General features: G+C 44.3%; 1 protein-coding gene across 1 annotated transcript in view; it reads left to right on the top strand.

Moving 5' to 3' along the window:
- The window catches only part of LOC124788311 (spondin-1), a 214498-nt gene that overhangs the window by 150424 nt on the left and 41544 nt on the right, over positions 1–22530 (top strand). Inside the window, exons 5-7 of the mRNA XM_047255546.1 lie at positions 2358–2564; positions 2768–2891; positions 12997–13127. Of these exons, the coding sequence (XP_047111502.1) occupies positions 2358–2564; positions 2768–2891; positions 12997–13127 (462 nt within the window). The remainder of the gene's footprint in view (positions 1–2357; positions 2565–2767; positions 2892–12996; positions 13128–22530) is intronic.

Below are 22530 nucleotides of genomic sequence, written 5' to 3'. Positions count from 1 at the left end.
TCCAATAGCACACTTGCTGGCCACATAATAGCCCATAACTGTCACCTAACTAAAATAGAAAAAGATTTAAAGATATTAGAAACCACCCACAACCTACTCTACACAACTATAACAGAAGAAAACTTCCACTTAGAGAATCATTAGCTGAAGTAAATCAGACTGTAAACGACTGCACTACGATATACTATGCAATGGAGTACAACTAAACACACTAAAAGAGCCGTACAGGAAAGACGACACAAACAGATACACACACACACACAGAGAGAGAGATAGAGAGTAGAGAGAGAGGGGGGGGGGGAGGGGAAGGAAGGGACAGAGGGATAAAGTGGACAAAGTTCTGAATCGGCAGCAAACTAATACGAAAGCAAGTGAACAGCAACAGTGACTGCGCATGCAGTTCCACGACAGTTGAGAATTCAGGAGAGAACGGATAAGTAAGTAATGGTAAAATATAGTCGCGAAATATTTAAACGCAACAAAATTACGTTTTTAGGAAAAGTGGTTTGTTAACTCGCCAACCAAACTCACAGTAACATCATTTAACTGCACATGAGAAGCTACCAATATACAGTAAGGTAAAGAGGATCCTATGGAACGCCACATTGTAGAAAAATTAAGGTAATAATAACAACTGACAAAAACTGTTCTAGTCCTAATATTGTTGCAATATTTATTACTTAAAAATGTTTACATTTTACAGAAGTGAATAAAAGGACACATCGATGATGACACAAAGATGCTGAGACATATTTGGGCATTTATAGAAAACAGCCTATTGGCTGACCTGAACTACAATAACTTTAGGAGCTGCATAATGGCGTTCTCATTCCATTCCCTTCTACCACTAACATATTGCTATGGAAAGAGCTGCTTCCTCTCCCTAGTTTATCGCTAACAGGTGCTGGGAAAGACGTGATGATGTCATGCGAAAATCACTAGCCCTTAAGCCGGCCTAGCAGGCTCCGAAGTCAGACCACTTCAAATGAATTAGGAGAAGACCTGCACATCGGCTCCATGCTGGACACAACACATTTATACACGATGCCAGCTCTTGAGTCTGTAACGGCAATGGGAATGCCGCCACAGTAAAGTTGGGAATATTTTACAGTATAAGAAACTGTACTGTGCTCCGAAGGATACGTTTTGCTGTATTCTACACACGTGGAGGATCCTGCATGAAAATATTTTTGCGACAGCCTCTCGACTGAACACCTAACCGTTCATCCTCGCACAAGACCAACAAGTGTTTGCGTCATGACTTGATCCGGCAGTCTGTATATCTTATGCACATATTCCTGAACTAGCAATGTATCGTTGCATTTACCTTCTATAACTTACAGATTACACAAATAATTGGAATTACAAAACTCTACATAATGTCTGAATTTCAGTACGATGTGATGCTCCCAAGTGGCACAGTCAGAGCCTCTAAATAATAGCATGAAACTTAAGGAAGTGTGGGGATGTTCGCATAGCACAATCTAGGCAATTTGTACACGAGTCTACGATCAATAGTGTTGCGTGAGGAACGTGACGAACAAATCCCAAACATTTTCGATGGATGACATTGCTGGATATGGAAACAGTGATGGCTGGCGTTCTTTAAAGAAGGTTTGCATATTCCTCTCAGCTCCTGACCGGTTACTGCTTATACGAAATATGGCACTCTGAGTTGCGGTATTCTCGTTCCAAAAACTTCCTGCCATAACAGTTTAAGCGTAGCATTTTTCCGCTATGCCGCTGAAAAATGCAGGCTGCTGGATCTGGTCATCACACATTTATTTCTTTCCCATGAACTTCAATTTCTCTTTCAGACTTCTCTTTTGTTTCCTGCACTAATTATCAGCTTTTCAGAAGCTTGAAAACGTGGTGGATTGATTCCAACCCTGTCCTCCCCTTCTCAGCTATCATCTTCCTTTGATGTCGTTCGACTCTTATAAAGGCCGTCTGGTTTCTATATATGTTGCAGACAACCTTTCAGACCCCATATTTTATCACTGACAGCGAGAGAATTTCGAAGAGCGTTTTCCAGTCTACATTCTCAAAAGCTTTTTATTGAACCTTCAGATGCTGCAAGTGCGGGTTTGTTTTTCTTCAACCTATTTTCTGAGATGTCCTAGGGTCAGCATTACCTAATTTCCCAGAACCCAAACTGATATTCCCTCAGGTCGGATTCTTTGGTATTGGAATTATCATATTCTTCTGAGAGTCTGAAGATATTTCGCCGGAGTCATATATACTGTATTCACTATGAGAAAGCCCCAGAAACTTTTATAAGCTACGTTGTTTTAAGAGTTGTTTCTCGAACTGCACTTGAAGCCTAAGTTACAGCACGGTTTTGGACGTGGTTTCAGATGGTGTTCGAGGGCATCTGGTCGAACAAGACCCACCCCAAGGACTTCCCATTTTCGCTGTGGCTCACGCACTTCAGCGACGTGATCGGGGCGACGCACGAGCGCAACTTCTCCTTCTGGGGTGAGGGCCAGATTGCGACCGACGGACTGATGCAGGTCGCCGAGTGGGGATCCGTCCGCGGCATGGAGGCCGAGCTGCGGGCCAAGGTGAGTCTCTGGACCTGGGCCTCCGCCCGAGGCTGCTATCTGGTGGACTCCCACCAACTGCCGAATACTGCGTATGGCGAAACTTTGGGAAATTGCCTAAACAAATTTTGGACATCGAGTCCGAAATCTGAATACCTTGGTTATTCTACTGAATATAGTGTTAGACGTTCAGGATAATAAGCTAAACACGTTTCTCCCAACAGAGCAAGCACCTGCGGACGCTGATCAAGGCGGCTGGCCTCTGGTACCCGAGGGTCAACTCCAACACGAGCGCCAACTTCAGGGTGGACCGGCGCCACCCTCTCATCTCGCTGGTGTCCATGCTGGGTAAGACTGCCAACCACCTTGCTGTAATCTTAAACTGGAAGTAGACTCCCTGATAAATGATGGACAAAACAATTACTACGCTTGTGTTTGACTGAGCTTTTCCTGTGTGAACACGTGCCTTTCGTCCTGCAATTACCTAAGAGTGATGTCACAACAGCGCTTCCTAACTTTTACAGTCAGGGCATTGAACGGTCAGAGGTTAAATATGAAATGGCAAACACTTGAGGATTCACGTCAATTGTCCTGTGAGAGTCTGCTTACGACATTTCAAGGACCACATTAAATGAGAACTTAGAGATAATCTTCAGCTCACTACATACGCCGCCTCTACGGACCGTGAAGACATGACCTGGTTAATCAGGTAGCTAACATAGAAGAATTTAAGCAGTCACTGTTACCGCTCGCCATACGCGATTAGAACGGGAAGAAACCCTAAATCGTGATATCCTCTAACATGCACTTCACAGTGCTTTGTACAGGATGCATTAGCTGCAGGTATTCTGTTTTTACGTCTGCTTTCTAATGTTTCCGAGTGTTCACTTCATATGTCAATAAAAGTTTTCGCCTACCCAGGATGAGCGAACAGGTATCGTAAAACTGTTACGCAGCGAAAAAGAAATTTTTATGACGTATCTAAAAAATTGTTATATCGTTGTAATTTCGCCCCGAGACAAAGACTTATACCGCTATTCGAAAAAGGGGGTAAACGTTCTGAAAGTTTCTAATAGATAAAAACTGTTTGTCGGACCAAGGTTCAAAACCGGAACCATGCTATTCGCAAACAATGCTACCCTGACATAGCTCTCACAGCTTTAATTAGGGATGCCACTTTTCAAGAAACCCTGAGCTGGACTACGTTTCTAGCATATGGAATGAAGAAAACGTTAATAGTTTGCCACAAGTATCATAAGTAATATTAAACAGTTTTTATATCTACATGGTGTAAACATATCAAAATTGAGTTTTAATATTACGTTAACACAAAAATAAAAAAGGAAGTCTTCTCCTTTTCATTCTTATTTATAATTATGGATTCGCCACTTAAACATGAAATGAATTTTTAAATGGACATTTACAGGCATAAAATAAGTTCAATTCAAAGTTCAGACAAAAAAGAGATAAAAATCTTCAAGAAAATGTCTAACAATAACATAACTGTTTCGTATTTTTGAAAGCATGTATTGCTTTGGTCTTTGCTGCTTTCAGTAGTCCTTCGTTATCCCCTTTCTCTTTCAAAAATTTTAATAATTCGCTACAACTTAGAGAAAAGTTCACTTTTATTTCATGTTTTCTTTTCATTAAGGCCGCGGACATCCGGTTTCTTTCTTCTGGACACTATTTCTTCATTATACTGAAGATACTTTCAGCAAATGAGTTACTGGTAGGAATTAAAAATAAGTATAAGCCTAAGCAGTTGGGAATGGGAGGCGTCAGTTGTGGTCTGCTGCTAAGAGAAATGTACCCAAATCTAGTCTTTCGGTTTTCTTTTATCGACTCCAGCGTATGCATTCTAGAAATCACAGAATTCATTGTGTAACTGATCCTCACCCAGGTTGAGATTCAATTTCTTGGGAAAGCGTCTATGGGGTTTTCTTGGAGTCTTCATAAAAACCTAGCAATCTCTGGCGTATCCCGCGATTAACATCGAAGTACTGAACTTGCGTTGAGTGTAAGGTTTTGTATTTCCTCGATTTGGAGCATCTGAGAACACAGAAAAATAAAACGCTTTGTGAAGCGTGCCTACGACTACATCTCGACTGTATGGGCCTAGAACGTTTTCCGAGATAACCGTTGCCTTGCATTGTGTATTGAACCGGGGACCTAGAAACGACGGAGATGCTTCGTCCCTGCCGTGGCCCTCAGTGGTTCACAACCCCACAAAAGGGTACAGCAGTCCACTCACCCCACCGCCGCCTCACACCGAACCCAGGGTTATTGTGCGGTTTGGCCTCCAGTGAACCCCTTCCCCCGGGAACGTGTATACTAGATGAGTGTAACACCAAATGTCTGCGCAGCAATCGCCGACATAGTGTAACTGAGGCGGAATAAGGGGAACCAGCATGTTGTTATCAATGGAGACACGTCTACAGACGTTAAAGTAACCTCTGGCGTGCCACAGGGGAGTGTTATGGGACCATTGCTTTTCACAATATATATAAATGACCTAGTAGATAGTGTCGGAAGTTCCATGCGGCTTTTCGCGGATGATGCTGTAGTATACAGAGAAGTTGCAGCATTAGAAAATTGTAGCGAAATGCAGGAATATCTGCAGCGGATAGGCACTTGGTGCAGGGAGTGGCAACTGTCCCTTAACATAGACAAATGTAATGTATTGCGAGTACATAGAAAGAAGGATCCTTTATTGTATGATTATATGATAGCGGAACAAACACTGGTAGCAGCTACTTCTGTAAAATATCTGCGAGTATGCGTGCGGAACGATTTGAAGTGGAATGATCATATAAAATTAATTGTTGGTAAGGCGGGTACCAGGTTGAGATTCATTGGGAGAGTGCTTAGAAAATGTAGTCCATCAACAAAGGAGGTGGCTTACAAAACTCTCGTTCGACCTATACTTGAGTATTGCTCATCAGTGTGGGATCCGTACCAGATCGGTTTGACGGAGGAGATAGAGAAGATCCAAAGAAGAGCGGCGCGTTTCGTCACAGGGTTATTTGGTAACCGTGATAGCGTTACGGAGATGTTTAATAAACTCAAGTGGCAGACTCTGCAAGAGAGGCGCTCTGCATCGCGGTGTAGATTGCTCGCCAGGTTTCGAGAGGGTGCGTTTCTGGATGAGGTATCGAATATATTGCTTCCCCCTACTTATACCTCCCGAGGAGATCACGAATGTAAAATTAGAGAGATTAGAGCGCGCACGGAGGCTTTCAGACAGTCGTTCTTCCCGCGAACCATACGCGACTGGAACAGGAAAGGGAGGTAATGACAGTGGCACGTAAAATGCCCTCCGCCACACACCTTTGGGTGGCTTGCAGAGTATAAATGTAGATGTAGATGTAGCATTCGCTGAGGCAGATGGAAAACCGCCTTCAAAACCATCCACAGGCTGGCCGGCACAACGGACCTCGGCACTAATCCGCCGAGCGGATTCGTGCCGGGGGCCAGTACGCCTTACCGCTCAGGAAGCAGCGCGTTAGACTGCGCGGCTAGCCGGGCGGGCTAACCGTTTCCTTAGTTCTCCTACAGGAAAATTTAGATACAATATTACTGTCTGCCAACGAGGGATGATACGATTTCATTTGGCTGTCCAATGATTTGTAGCTAAGGCAGTGTTTTACACTGTTCAGACGTATATCTTTTTCTCAAATAAAATTGTAATTGTTGTTTTACGACACTGCTGTCGTCTCAGAATGTGTTTTTGTCTCTTCTAATGATCAATACAGTTTTTCTTCCTTTAAAACGAGGCAGGGAAAATCGCACTCTTTGCTGTGAAGTCGTTTTCTTTCATCAGCCATGTGGAAAAATCTTAACTATTCTTTGTTGAATTTTCTTCTTGGGGATAAACGAACTTGAGGTTCAAATGGTTCAAATGGCTCTGAGCACTATGGGACTTAACATCTGTGGTCATCAGTCCCCTAGAACATAGAACTACTTAAACCTAACTAACCTAAGGACACCACACACATCCATGCCCGAGGCAGGATTCGAACCTGCGACAGTCGCGTGGTTCCGGACTGAGCGCCTAGAACCGCTAGACCACCGACGAACTTGAGGAACTATGTTCATCATTGGAGGAAGGACGAATCAACTTTTGCGAACGCAGATCCTTTCCGTAAAATGCTCAAACAAAACATGGAACATGCTGGCAACTTAACTGCCCAATAATCTCTCATTTAACAGGAAAATGCGTAGTTTGAATCATGTTTAATCACTGGATTAGGAAATTATACACATTCTTTCTCGTCGTTCGCTTAACTCGAAAATTCGGAACAAGGCTGGACGAAAGTGTGTCTCGAGTCCCTTTACCCGGGATCCTGGACTGTACTTTAAACACCAGTACAATCTGTGCGGGTGACAATCCTAGGAAAATTTCTTTTCAGAGGGTTAGACAAGAGGCTATACTTGCTCATTGTAATACTAGCTCCTTCGGCAGTAAAACTTATTAAGTTTTCCTTATTTGGTATATTGTCCAAGTTTAGGCATCCAATCAGACTGTTGTAAAGATTTACAGCATTTGTCTCAATTGCTGCAGTCATATCAAAAAATGCATGCCTTATCCTTCCATGTCCTACGTCCACTATAGCAACACCGCACAACTGATTGGTAGGCCTACAACTGAGATCAGCTGATTAATAAACAGTTACTGAAAACTTAAATTTGCGAAGCGGATAACGTGGCGTGTCTGTACTTTCGCCACCTGTAACATGTTCCACATTGCAGTTGCTTTCGCTCTACCACATGTAAATTTTAGGGCAATTTCTGAATCGAAAGCTACTGACTTCAGTAACGCAGGCAAATGTTCTATAACGTTGCAAGATACGTAGTGTTCACCTATGAATGCACAGAGCCATATTACCGTCTCCTTAAGTTAATTGTTCACATTCAGTCCTGGAACGAAAGTGAAGTTAGAAGTTCTCTGCCCTATCGGTCTTGCAGCACATTGCACATGCCTCTGCGTTTCTACATGTCTATGAAGAATAGTTTTCCCTCCAGAAGTAATATTTTTACTTTCATACACCTTAGAACGTGAAAAATTATCTGCAACTCGAACTGGTGTACTTTTGGGGGGGGGGGGGGGGGTTCACTATCCCGCTCAGTTTTGTAGTTTTGAGTGTACTTCACTTTTTTCCGAGCTTATACGCTCATTACTGCGTTGAACTTTTTCAAACCTTTGTGCACCAACTGCAGGACTAGAAACACGCTACGCGCAACTAACCAGCGGTCTAAGGCATCCAACTTCAACAGTGAAACGCAGTGCACCAGTAATTGTTGACAGTATGCACCGCGATGACTGTATACATTATTTACGTTTCCAAACTCTTCACTCATACTATTCGCATAACTAAGGACAGTTGACAGCAAGTGACACGTCTTAACCACCTCCATTACTCTATAATACTATGACACCATAGCTTTGCAAACATATCAGACATTGTTCCCTATGTTGTTCACATAATTGTACCTACGAAAGTAATGATACCATGTGAACAGCTTGCTTTCTTGGAACGAAGGGTATATGGCAGCCTAATTTTTACAATATTATAAGGAAATAAATACACAAAGGAATTAATTGCATAAGCTGTTAGTGGGTGTTGTGTCTAGACAAGACAGCCTAGACACAATGAGAGGAAGCCGAAAGGCACGCGCTTAAACTCACGCAGGCTGGCGTGAGGTCTGAAACAGGATACGTAATGAATGCTATAAAGAAAAGTACGTAGCTTCTGGAATACTTAACTTTAATCCATAATTGTAGAACATCGCTCTTGATGATACATGCTTCATATAATAAATATCAATTGAATACGGCGCCTTGCTAGGTCGTAGCAATTGACTTAGCTGAAGGCTATGCTAACTATCTTCTCGGCAAATGAGAGAGTCTTCGTCAGTGTAGCATCGCTAGCAAAGTCGGCTGTACAACTGGGGAGAGTGCTAGTAAGTCTCTCTAGACCTGCCGTGTGGTGGCGCTCGGTCTGCGATCACTGACAGTGGCGACACGCGGGTCCGACTTATACTACCGGACCGCGGCCGATTTAAAAGCTACCACCTAGCAAGTGTGGTGTCTGGCGGTGACACCACAGTGGGCATTGATTTAAATCAAAGGAAAAAGTTGAAAATTTGTGCCGGATCAGGATCTGAACCGATATCTCCTCCTTACTAGGCAAATGCGCTGACCACTGCGCCATCCATACACACTGCTCACTGCAGCTGCGCTGATTACCCTAGCACACCTCCCATCAGACACAAATTCTCAACTTATCTTACCACTGCGTCCGTCAGCACATGTAGGGAAAGAAATGGCAATTTTTATTTTCTGCTTAGAGTTATTGTTGCCTACGCACATACACAATGTGATCGAAAGTATCCGGACACCTGGCTGAAAATGACTCAGAATTTGTGGCGCCCTCCATCGGTAATGCTGGAGTTCAATATGGTATTGGCCCATCCTTAGCCATGTGACAGCTTCCACTCTCGCAGGCATACGTTCAATCAGGTGCTGGAAGGTTTCTTGGGGAATGGCAGCCCATTCTTCGAGGAGTGCTGGACTGAGGAGAGCTATCGATGTCGATCGGCGAGGCCTGGCGCGAAGTCGACATTCCAAAACATCCCAAAAGTGTTATGTAGGATTAAGGTCAGGACTCTGTGCAGGCCAGTCCATTACAGAGATGTTATGAACAGGTGCTCGATCGTGTTGAAAGATACAATCGCCATCCCCGAATTGTTCTTCAACAGCGGGAAGCTAGAAGGTGCTTGAAACATCAGTGTAGGGCTGTGCTGCGATAGTGCGACACAAAACAACAAGGGGTGCAAGCCCCCTCCATGAAAAACACGACCACACCATAACACCACCGCCTCCGAATTTCACTGTTGGCAATACACACGCTGGCAGATGACGTTCACCGGGCATTCGCCCTGCCATCGGATCTCCACATTGTGTACCATGATAAGTCACTCCACACAACGTTTTTCCACTGTTCAATCGTCCAATGTTTACACTCCTTACACCAAGAGAGGCGTTGTTTGGCATTTACCAGCGTGATGTGTGGCTTATGAGCAGCCGCCCGACCATGAAATCAAAGTTTTCTCACCTCCCGCCGAACTGTCATAGTACTTGCTGTGGATCTTGATGCAGTTTGAAATTACTGTGTGATGGTCTGGATAGATGTCTGCATATTACACATTACGACCCTCTTCAACTGTCAGTCAACAGACGAGATCGGTCTGTACGCTTTTGTGCTGTACTTGTCCCTTCATATTCCACTTCACTATCACATCGGAAACAGTGGACCTAGGGATGTTTAGGAGTGTGGAAATCTCGCATACAGACGTAAGAAACAAGTGACACCCAATCACCTGACCACGTTCGAAGTCCGTGAGTTACGCGGAACGCCCCATTCTGCTCACTCACGATTTCTAGTGACTACTGGGGTCGCTGATACGGAGTACCTGGCAGTAGGTGGCTGCACAATGCACCTAATAAGAAAAACGTATGTTTTTGGAGGCGTCCGGATACTTTTCATCACATAGCGTATTATGATGGGCGGTCAAATGAAGACGGAATACCCGCCACAACGGGATCATAAATACAGTATCATCCTGTCTTCCTTTATAATATTGTCGACCCACGTAGCCAGCGATGCTATAACGGCCTTATGATCACTGATTCTCTGCTCTACGATGAGATGAAAAGTTCAGTCTTCTTAGTAACCTCACGAGACGGTTCTCTGATTAATTACTCGAGATATCTTTCGGATAAGGCACGTAGAACAATTTCAAACGATTTTCTGTCCTCCCTATCCGCCCTAATCCTGAAGTCCCTACGGCTGGTAAGTTGAAGTCTCCCCCTAACCCAACACGACCAAGAAATTTACGCGCAATATTCTCCAGGTTTTTCTCGAAATGTACCGTCAACAATGCTCGTAAGGCGGGGGTCTATAATAGCATTCGATTATCATGCCTGATCCGCTTTTTAAAATTATTTTCAGCTAAACTATTTCGCATTCGAAATCTGCATTAACCTCGTAGATCTTATTGTATTATTTACGGCTATAAAAGCCTCCCCATCATTGACGTCCAACCTACATGGATCTTTGCAGTGTTCATTCCAAGCTGAATTCAGAACTTCGTTGCTATCAGCATCTGGTTTCAGCCAGCTTTCTGTTCCTAACACCTTAAGGGAATTATTACTGTTCGTAAACAAGAGTAGTTCTGGGGTCTTCCCAAGTACTTCAAATATACTAATTTCACTTTCTCTTTTATTATTGCTCTGTCATGAGGAATATTTCTCTCTGAAATTGTTGAGGCTACTATTCTTCCCTCTCTGTAATCAAAATATTTACCAGCCCTGTGGAGGGATTCCTCTATTCTAAAACAACCCATATGTGCACGCCACATGTATGCCGCTATCCTAGTGGCCACTTCTTGCATGTAGTGCACGACCGAGTTATTAAGAGGGATCCTACAGTTCTCCACCCAGTAGTGGTGGTCGGCAAACACGCATCCAAGATCGTCACAGAGTCGACTGAGACACTAGTTAAGCCTTCCACTCGGCTTCAAACCAGAGGACTATGATCGGCTTTGGGAACAATGTTGCAAATTGCTAGCTCAGCTTCCACCACACGGTCGTGGCTAGTTGTCTTCAACAATGCAGCGAACTGCCTTAGAAACCGCAGATAGCTTCTGAATCTAATTGTCAGGCGTCACTGGTGTAAGCCACGATTTGCATTCAGGTGCACCTAGTATACCCACAACCCCCAGCAGAGCATCTTCCGCATCTCGGACGAGATCACCTGGCATGCGTACCGAGCGGACAGCAGCCCTCCTTCCCGCCCTGCCTCCTATTTTCTCAAGAGACTTCATTACTCGGCAACGATGGAACTCCCAGTGACCAACGAACGCACCTTCCGCGCTTCTCTGGAACCTTTCAGGAAGATCGATTCTAGTTCTAACAGAGCAGGCTTCCTGTGCTGGCTCAGGTGTACTTACAGCAATGGGAAAGACGTCCAGAATGAGATTTTCACTCTGCAGCGGAGTGTGCGCTGGCAGATTAAAACTGTGTGCCGGACCGAGACTCGAACTCTGGACCTTTGCCTTTTGCGGGCAAGTGCTCTACCATCTGAGCTACCCAAGCACGACTCACGCCCCGTCCTCACAGCTTTACTTCTGCCAGTACCTCGTTTCCTACCTTCCATCTGCCAAGAAGTTTCATATCAGCGCACACTCCACTGCAGAGTGAAAATCTCATTGTGGAAACATCCCCCAGGCTGTGGCTAAGCCATGTCTCCGCAATATTCTTTCTTTCAGGAGTGCTAGTTCTGCAAGGTTCGCAGGAGAACTTCTGTAAAGTTTGGAAGGTAGGAGACGAGGTACTGGCAGAAGTAAAGCTGTGAGGACGGGGCGTGAGTCGTGCTTGGGTAGCTCAGTTGGTAGAGCACTTGCCTGCGAAAGGCAAAGGTCCCGAGTTCGAGTCTCGGTCCGGCACACAGTTTTAATCTGCCAGAAAGTTTCATATCACTGCACACTCCGCTGTAGAGTGAAAATTTCATTCTGGCTTTGGATTTGTTTGGCGGCATAGATGTGAAATGTTTGTACTGTTGCCTTTGCTGTTTGCCCTCAGGCTGTCGGAATGCTGCTGGATGGAATCATCCTGTTGAACGATAACACGCGGCCCCACATTGTCAATTGGAAGAAGGCTATGCTTCAGCGGTTCGGTTGGGAAACACTGCAGAATCCTCCGTACAGCCCGGACTATTCGTGGAATGGATCCTTAAGCGGCTGTCCACGTTCTACGAAACAGGAATTGATCGTCTTATCTCCCAGTGGCATAAATGTCTTAATGCGTGTGGTGTTCCGTTTTCATTTGACTGCTACTGATATTAACAGATAAGCAGAGATTTTAAATAAAATCCATGCGAGGAATAAACTTTAAAAAAGTGGGCTCAGCACTTGGGGCTGATAAGAAAGATGAGGAATTCACAGAAGGAAGGCCCAAAACGTAATTATCATCTCGAGAAACAACGAATTAATCAAATAGTTTACCAGCATTCTACAAAGTAAAATTACTTTGAAAGAATAAACTCAATGTGATAAAAACAGGAGATTTGTTCTGTTTTGCTTTTTAGTTTTTACAAAAAGCAGGACATCTCCTGGAAAGGCAGCAGATCTGACAACAATGGCTGTTGATTGTTTTAAAGCCATGTTTACATGTATCACAATTAAAGCGGAAAACAAGTTCGCAGGGCTAGTTAGAGCTCATGCAAAAGTGTATAAATATTCAAGCCGAATATTTCGAAAACTAATAAAACTATCTTTACAAAAAAATAATTTTTTCATGTGTTTGTAAAAACATAAAAGACAGCCCTCATAGCGGTAGCTGCAGCAACAGCAATCTTACATATTGTGTTATGCACAATGATCTATTTTGCAGGACCTACCCCAGACTGGATTGTCGGTGTATCAGGCCTTAACTTGTGTAAGAAAGACTGCACCTGGATGGAGGAGAAGATAGTTGACTTGTTTCCATATGACGCAGGAACAGACAGCGGGATAACGTACATGGTGAGTAACTGATAACGGAGAAACGATCTATGTTAAAAATGTAATCCCACTGATTTTTCTTGACCTTAACTTTTACTCTTGTTCAATGTCACTGTTGTACCATTCGAAATAGCTGTGTCCGGCAGTCACACGTCATTGTTTCCAGACTTCGTGCAAGTCTAGAAGGCTTCTGCTGTAAAAGCCGCACGAGATAAAAAAAAATACACACCCCAAGAGGACTACTTTGCCAGTACCATGTAATACCGCCTCTAGCATTCATAATTACCACAGACTGGCGAGGAAAGGAGTCCGCAAGTTTTTTCAGATATGTTATATCAGACTGAAAGCACTCACTGATGATTAAACCGGGAAGAGCTACAAAATTGCAGGGATGCTATTTGCTATGTTTCTCGTGCTGTTCCAAATGGGCCCATATATTTTCTGCAGGATTAGGATAGGGTAACTTAACAGGCCAGTGAAGATGTTCATCAAGTCAGGAACATATGTGTGCTGCCCTATGAATACAGCTGTTGTCATCTTGGAAGATGAGTGTAGTAGGGGGACAAGGACAGCGCGAGCGCATTTTGTTAGTGTGGGTTGCCTACATCAGGGGCAGGTATGCACTCGGAGACAAACCTGTTGTTCTCCTTTGATTGACAGGTGATTAACGTATTGTACTCTTTTGATTGAGAGGTCCTTAACCTATTGTGCTCCCACCCCCTCTCCCCCACCCTGACCCCTCAGGAAACCTCCCTCCCTCTCTGCTACAGGTACACTTTCAGGTCTGAGTTATTGGAATAGACCATCCCACTCTTATCGATTTGATTGACTACTTAATTAAATTGATCAATTAATTAACCTCTCCCCATCTGGTAAACCCCCTCCCCTCCCACTCTCCCTCCCAGAAATTAGCAGGAAAAAGACTTAGCTGATCCATCATTTGGAGGAAATTCGGTTGCAGTGTAATATTGTTTAAACACTTTAGCAATGTATAGCATATTATTTAATTATTTATGGCAATGTATGGAATATAGTTTATTTATTTAGTTAAAGAATTTGTCCAGAAATCGATTGTTGTGCATAGAATACAGCTTAAACAATTTAGACAATGTGTGGAATATTGTTTATTTAAATAATTTAGGGGATTCAAGGCAGTGTATGGAATATATGGAAATTGGTGGCTCTTTGGAGAGGAAGGATCTCATATCAGGAAATACAAGGGTACATTGTTTACTTACAAAAAATTCAGTTTGTGGGGGTTTGATTTCTCTTGCTCATCATTCTCTGCTATTTGGAAATATGTAGATCTTGTAAAAAGTAATTGCAAAGGGCAAACATGTTGCATAACCTAATGTTTGACACTGTACTCTGGGTGTATTATCATAAAGTTCGGCTCTTTGTCGGCACTTAACCTATTTTTCTGTGAAGTGGTTTTCCATGTCACCCCCATTTTGTTAAACTATTGTACCGCCTTTTATATCTAATTATGTAAGTGGTTATGTTCTACCACCATTTTCTGCTACACTTTTCGAATCTCACATGTTTCTGAACGCCATTTCTGGCGCATTCTTCTTTGTCATCTACCCCCTTGAACTATTGTACTGCATTTTACATAAAAATTATGCAAATTAACCTAGTGTGCTGCACTTAACCTGCTGTTCTGCTCCATGTCACCCACTCACACACACCCTCCCATTAACTATTGTACTGCTAACACCACATTGATGTAAAAAATTTATGCAAATTAATTAGATCGATATTCTTACATGTATGGGGTAGGTTTTTATAATTCACAGCATACTATTGGTCAGTGAAATCGATGGAAACGATCACTAATAAAAAACACATCCCGCTACCTGACGCCCGACGCCGATGCTGCCAACTCCGCACACGCCCCCATGAGTCAGGGTGCAAAGTGACGACACAGCCATCAGCTGCCGAGCCACGCACAGGTGTTCGTTTGGGTCCTGCAAGCATGAGGCGGCGGCATCCCTTTCATACTTGACATCTGAGAAATTTCTGTCAAAATATGTGTTCCCCTAGGCGCTGTTGCTTGGACGATGACACATGTATGTGGTGTGGGGCCAGCAGCTGGAGAGATGTTTGCATAACAGCTGAAAGGTTCTCAATATTATACTGACGTCACATGTCTATGTAAATAACAGCCAAGTCCCCACTCTAGACGTGCTATAGAAATCTGCTGCAATGATTCCCAGAATAACACCGATTGCATCCTTCCTGATGGTCCTAACAAGGCACCCCGTCCATGATGCATTACCCTTGTATTAGTCAAGATGTGCCACAAATGCTTCTTCTTCCCAGTTCGATTGGGTACCTCATCATTATTTACACAATCTACCCATCTAATCTTAAGTACCCTTCTGTAGCACCACATAATCTCTTCTTGAATAAACTGCTTAAAGTGCGGATTTCACTTTCATACATGGCTACACTCCAGACAATTCCTTAAGAAAAGACTATCTCGCATTTAAATTTGCAATTGATGTCAACAACTGTCTCTGTTTTAGTGACGCTTTTCTTGCTATAACCAGTCTGCATTTTCTCTCTTCTCTACTTCCACCTTCTCAACTTTTGCTTCTCTTTTATGTCCTTTAACTTTTGTAACTACAGTCTGGTATCTGTACAAGTTGTAGATAATTTTGTGTCCCTGTGTTTTATCCTAGATACCATCAGAATTTTAATGAGTACATTCCACTTAAGACTGTCAAAAGCTTTCTCTAAATCTGCAAACGCTATAAACTCAAGTTTGCCTTTCTTCAGTCTGTCTTCCAGGGTAAGTTGTAGCATGTTCAGACAGTCCACCGGAATCCAACTTTGTGTTCAAGTTTGTTGGTGTACCCCACACTTCCCCTTCTACATACACTACCTGCTCAGTAGTACCCGAATACTCCTATTTAAGGCGAAATGGACCACTAGATGTCACACAAGGCGGACCGTCCATTATAAAAGGAGGCGACGAGTATTGTGTTGACCAGTACAGAGGCAGTAATAGTAGAATGCGTTGATCAAGAGAGCTGAGTGACTTTGAATGTGGACTAGCTATTGGATGTCATCCAAGTAACAAAGCTTCAGGGACATTCCAGCCATTACAAAGCTGCCCAAGTCGGCTATAGGGCATGTAAATGTGATGCGGAAACGTGAATTAATAACCACACCTAAAGCAAGACCAGGCAGACCCCTTATACTGATGGAGAGGGGCCGTCGAGCGTTGTGAAGGATGGTTGTCCAAAACCGCATGAAACCAGCTAAATGAGGCATTCGTGACTTCCAAAGAGCTACCAGCAGTCCAACTAGCACTATGACTGTGCGTAGAAAGCTAGAATTAACAGGGTTCAACGGTCTAGCAGCTCCTCATAAGCTACGCATTTCTGTAGTCAGTGCAAAGCGACGTTTGAGACGGTGTAAAGAGAGTCGCAGTTGAACTGTGGATGACTGGAAACGAGTGATTTTGAGGGATATGTCACACTATAGCTTGTGGCAATGCGATGGAAGGGTTTAGGTTTGGCGAATGCATGGAGAACGCTACCTGCCATCATGTAGTGCCAACAATGAAGAACGGAGGAGCTTGCGTTACGGAGTGGGGTTGTTTCTCGTGGTTAGGGTGTGGACCCAGTTATTGCACTTAAGTAAATGCTAATTGTGAAAAGATATCATCTCATTTTCCAGCACTGAGTATTGCATAAAGCAGAGAAACAGTTCTGGAACGATATTTGTGTCAGCACGTCGGTGCATAGCACTGTCTGTGAGACAATGGTTTGTAGACAGTAACTTTCTGGAAATCGGCCAGCCTGCCCAAAGTCCCGACCTGGACCAAATGGAACACCTTTGGGGTGAGTTAGTACAGCGACTTCGCTCCAGCCCACAGCGTCCTACGTCACTACCTTTTCTGGTTTCGGCTCTAGAGAAAGAATGAGTTGCCAACTGCTCCACAGACCTGCAGATACATCATTGAAAGTGGTGGTGGGGGCGGTGGTTAATGTTTAACGTCCCGTCGACAACGAGGTCATTAGAGACGGAGCGCATGCTCGGATTAGGGAAAGATTAGGAAGGAAAGCGGCCGTGCCCTTTCAAAGGAACCATCCCGGCATTTGCCTGAAACGATTTAGGGAAATTACGGAAAACCTAAATCAGGATGGTTGGAGACGGGATTGAACCGTCGTCCTCCCGAATGCGAGTCCAGTGTGCTAACCACTGCGCCACCTCGCTCGGTCTGAAAGTGGTCCTATCAGAGTTTGAGCCGTTATAAATGTTGTATACGAGGCGGAACTATGGGCCTCATGGAAAAAGAGTGACCCGGCTTGGACACGCAATTTGACTCTTAGCCTGATCACGAGGTGTGGCCATTAACTGCACGCGTTGATCACGTAGGCTGACGTGAGGATCAATGAACTATACTTGAGGGATGTATCTGGAACATCTTAGGTGATTAGAAAGTTAGTAGACAAGAATACAGTTAAATACTTAGCTTTAATTCAGCATGAGTGGTGAACGTCGATCTTGACTTTGTACAATAATATTTACAAGTGCAGTTATAGACTGAACTGCGAATACTTCTTTACAATTCTGATTGCTTCACACATATAGGTCAATTGTCAATGCATAAACTGTTCGTGGCGCCTGGCTAGGTCGTAGCTACTGACTTAGCTGAAGGCTATGCTAACTAGCGTCTCTGCAGTTGAGATCTCTGAAGCTATAACAAGTGAACCATTCCTATTAACGTCGGCTGTAGAACTGGCCAGTGCGCTAGCTTGTCTCGTAAGACCAGCCGAGTGGCGGCGCTCGGTCCTTCTAGCGTCGACAGTGACGGCTCGCGGGTCCGGTGTGTACTGACGGACCGCGGCCGATTTGAAGCCTACAACCTAGCAAGTGTGGTGCCTTGCGGTGACACCACAATAAATGCAAAGGGTGGGCATATTCCATATTAATTGCCAGTAATAGGTGTCCAGACACTTTTGAGCAGATAGGGTATTCCTTCCACCTTCCGGCCTCCTCTTCTTGATTAGTCGTGGCTTGCTATCTGAGCTCTTGATTCATACAGCTGCTTCTTTTTAGGGTTCCGTATCTCAATCAGTAATAACAGAACCCTTATCACTTTTTGTCTGTATGTCTGTCCGTCTGTTAAAAGCCTACTTTCTCACGGGACGAACGCAGTTGAAATTTACATCACACACTAAGACCTACTGCCCCTTGGCGCTGCATAAAATTGGACCTCCTAAGTTAATGCAGTCAGAAGATACGACCATTCTCGCAATAAATTTTGACACTCGCAAACTCACTCATCAAAACATGTAGGGTACTTCCCTTTACCCTAGAAACATGAAATTTGGCAAAAAGCCAGGGCTCACAATACAAACAAAGGAAAAAATCCGAAAATCACAAGAAAAAAATTTTTCCTTCATTATCTGACTATTTCTGTTCGTCCGTCTGTCAGCACGCTTTTTTTTCTTTCTTTTTTTGAACAGGTAGACATATCAAGTTGAAATATATGTCACGCACTAAGGTCTACTGAATACTTGGCTCTGTAATAAATGTAAGCTTCTAAGTCAATGCAGCCAAAAGATACGCCCATATATCACAAGTTTTGATACTTATAAACTCACTCATCAGAACCTATAGGGCCCTTCCCGTGATACAGAATCATGAAATTTGCAGGAAGCAAGGTTTCGTGGTGTAAGTAAAGGAAAAAATCTGAAAATTGTTAATTTCTTATTACACTCCTGGAAATGGAAAAAAGAACACATTGACACCGGTTTGTCAGACCCACCATACTTGCTCCGGACACTGCGAGAGGGCTGTACAAGCAATGATCACACGCACGGCACAGCGGACACACCAGGAACCGCGGTGTTGGCCGTCGAATGGCGCTAGCTGCGCAGCATTTGTGCACCGCCGCCGTCAGTGTCAGCCAGTTTGCCGTGGCATACGGAGCTCCATCGCAGTCTTTAACACTGGTAGCATGCCGCGACAGCGTGGACGTGAACCGTATGTGCAGTTGACGGACTTTGAACGAGGGCGTATAGTGGGCATGCGGGTGGCCGGGTGGACGTACCGCCGAATTGCTCAACACGTGGGGCGTGAGGTCTCCACAGTACATCGATGTTGTCGCCAGTGGTCGGCGTAAGGTGCACGTGCCCGTCGACCTGGGACCGGACCGCAGCGACGCACGGATGCACGCCAAGACCGTAGGATCCTACGCAGTGCCGTAGGGGACCGCACCGCCACTTCCCGGCAAATTAGAGACACTGTTGCTCCAGGGGTATCGGCGAGGACCATTCGCAACCGTCTCCATGAAGCTGGGCTACGGTCCCGCACACCGTTAGGCCGTCTTCCGCTCACGCCCCAACATCGTGCAGCCCGCCTCCAGTGGTGTCGCGACAGGCGTGAATGGAGGGACGAATGGAGACGTGTCGTCTTCAGCGATGAGAGTCGCTTCTGCCTTGGTGCCAATGATGGTCGTATGCGTGTTTGGCGCCGTGCAGGTGAGCGCCACAATCAGGACTGCATACGACCGAGGCACACAGGGCCAACACCCGGCATCATGGTGTGGGGAGCGATCTCCTACACTGGCCGTACACCACTGGTGATCGTCGAGGGGACACTGAATAGTGCACGGTACATCCAAACCGTCATCGAACTCATCGTTCTACCATTCCTAGACCGGCAAGGGAACTTGCTGTTCCAACAGGACAATGCACGTCCGCATGTATCCCGTGCCACCCAACGTGCTCTAGAAGGTGTAAGTCAACTACCCTGGCCAGCAAGATCTCCGGATCTGTCCCCCATTGAGCATGTTTGGGACTGGATGAAGCGTCGTCTCACGCGGTCTGCACGTCCAGCACGAACGCTGGTCCAACTGAGGCGCCAGGTGGAAATGGCATGGCAAGCCGTTCCACAGGACTACATCCAGCATCTCTACGATCGTCTCCATGGGAGAATAGCAGCCTGCATTGCTGCGAAAGGTGGATATACACTGTACTAGTGCCGACATTGTGCATGCTCTGTTGCCTGTGTCTATGTGCCTGTGGTTCTGTCAGTGTGATCATGTGATGTATCTGACCCCAGGAATGTGTCAATAAAGTTTCCCCTTCCTGGGACAATGAATTCACGGTGTTCTTATTTCAATTTCCAGGAGTGTATATCACATGAAGGATATTGCTTTTTGTCATTCGTTATACGTCGTCAAATTTGAAATTAAAGGAATCAGTAGTTCTGCATTCAGACTGATTGGGTTTCAATGGTAAAAGTCAAACATCAGGTAAGAAATGACTTTACTGCTCATGTGACGCATTTCGGAATTTACACATCATCAGATTTCTAGGAGCGATTGCTGCTCATATAGCTCCAAGCTATATGCGAAACGTCATTTCTACGTGCAGCAGTCGCTCTTGGAAATCTGATGACGGGCAAATTCCGAAGCGCGACATACGATCAGTAATGTCATTCCTTGCCTGATGTTCAATTTTTACCACTGCGTCCCACTCAGCCTGAATGCAGAACTACTGATTGCTGTGACAATGGTCGCCTGACTCCTACACGACTTTATGTCACTCTTATATTATTGATATTAAAACATTCTCTAAAATCTTGGAATCAATTTCGATAACAGCAAAAATGGTAGAGATTGACAATTACCAGAACGTATGGTACTGTCTACATACATAATTAAGTTTGTACGGAATCCTCAATGCGCAAATCCTACTCGCACGTGGCCAATTGTTTCTCCATTTTTTTTTATTTTCCTTTAGTCATTGTGCCTTTTCCATAATCAGATACGTCTACAGCACCACATTTTTCTCCAGCAGTTCTTGCTTTGCGATTTTGCACTTTCTGTCTGTCTCATTTTTAGACACCCTAGTTTCCTTTGCCTGCTTCATTTCCGACCTTTTTATATTTTCTCCTTTTGTGAATTCAATTCCGTATCTCGTGTGTTACCTAAGGACTTGTACTGGACCTTTTGTTTTTACCATTTTGTTCCTCCTCTGTCTTCACTACAGCATCTGTTTAAAGTTTCCCATTCCCCTTCTGTTGTGTATAGTGCATCAAATGGCTCTGAGCACTATGGAACTCAACATCTGAGGTCATCAGTCCCCTAGAACTTAGAACTACTTAAACCTAACTAACCTAAGGACATCACACACGTCCATGCCCGAGGCAGGATTCGAACCTGCGACCGTAGCGGTCACGCGGTTCCAAACTGAAGCGCCTAGAGCCACACGGCCACACTGGCCGGCTGTATAGTGCATCCTTTCCATTGTTTCACTCAATCGTTTCTTGCCTGAAGTTTCCTTTAGCACTGTCAACAGCGTATGGTTCCTTCAACTTATCGAGTTTGCACCTCCTTAATTTCCTACCTTTTTACAATTTATCAGTTTTCATCTACAGTTCACAACTAGTAAATTATAGTCAGGATGCACTTCTGCTCCAATAAATCTTTTGCAACGGAAAAGCTGGTTTCTAAAATCTGTCGTACCACTATATAACGAATCTGAAGCCTTGTGCCTCCGGGTCCATTTGACACATACAAACTTTTTTTCATGATTATTAAGCTATGTGTTAACAATGATTAAATTGCGCTTTGTGCAAAATTCCACCAGGCACTTCCTCCTTTAATTGCTGTACTACTTACTTGATTATTTCCAAAAAGTTGTTATGAGAGCGTAGCAAGTTGTTCTTCTGGAGTGGTAGGTTTTCTAAATTTTGTCGACAACATAATGAAACAGGGGACAATTATGAATCGCAATTCCTCGAATCTGTTAACGGCAAAATAAGAAAGCATGAAGAATGAAGTATGTGAAAGAATATATCATAAATAAAATATTCAACCTTAAATAAATATGTATGTCTTCACCTTATTTTGCCTTTCTTTCGTAAAGCTTCAATGTATAGTTAATCAGATACAGTGTCATACCTACAGCAGGCGTTAACAAGTAATCTTATGTCCTCATGAGTTACCCACATGTGATAGTATCGTGGTGCCAATTTTCAATAGAACAATGCTAATTTGGACGAATTTAAAACTACCGCGCGTGCTGTTCCCACTCGCATTTTCCATCCATATAGGTATATTCACCTCCCAGATTCCAGTCATTAAGCACGTTTCATTGGTTCCCCTCCAATACCTCTCTTATGCCTGTCATTGGTTACGTCTAGCGGCTGCCGCTTCATATGGGAACGCCGATTCCGCGTGTAGTCTTGACAACAAGAAAACTGCCTGCCGCTGACACGTGTCACACTGCCGCCCTCTAATGAAAACCGGGCTTCAAGCATCGAGCGGTAAACCGCGCCGCTACTATTGATGCATCTTGGGGCAGCGATGTCTCGATGACAATCATGCAGCTGCTGCTAACTTTTCCGAGCGTCATGCCCTAGGGGGACGCGACTCTAACACGCCTCGTGTATAAGA

Source organism: Schistocerca piceifrons, chromosome 3, assembly GCF_021461385.2.
Source record: "Schistocerca piceifrons isolate TAMUIC-IGC-003096 chromosome 3, iqSchPice1.1, whole genome shotgun sequence".
Lineage (NCBI taxonomy): Eukaryota > Metazoa > Arthropoda > Insecta > Orthoptera > Acrididae > Schistocerca > Schistocerca piceifrons.
The sequence above is the reverse complement of the archived record's forward strand: the minus strand, read 5'-3'. Positions and strand labels throughout refer to the sequence as shown.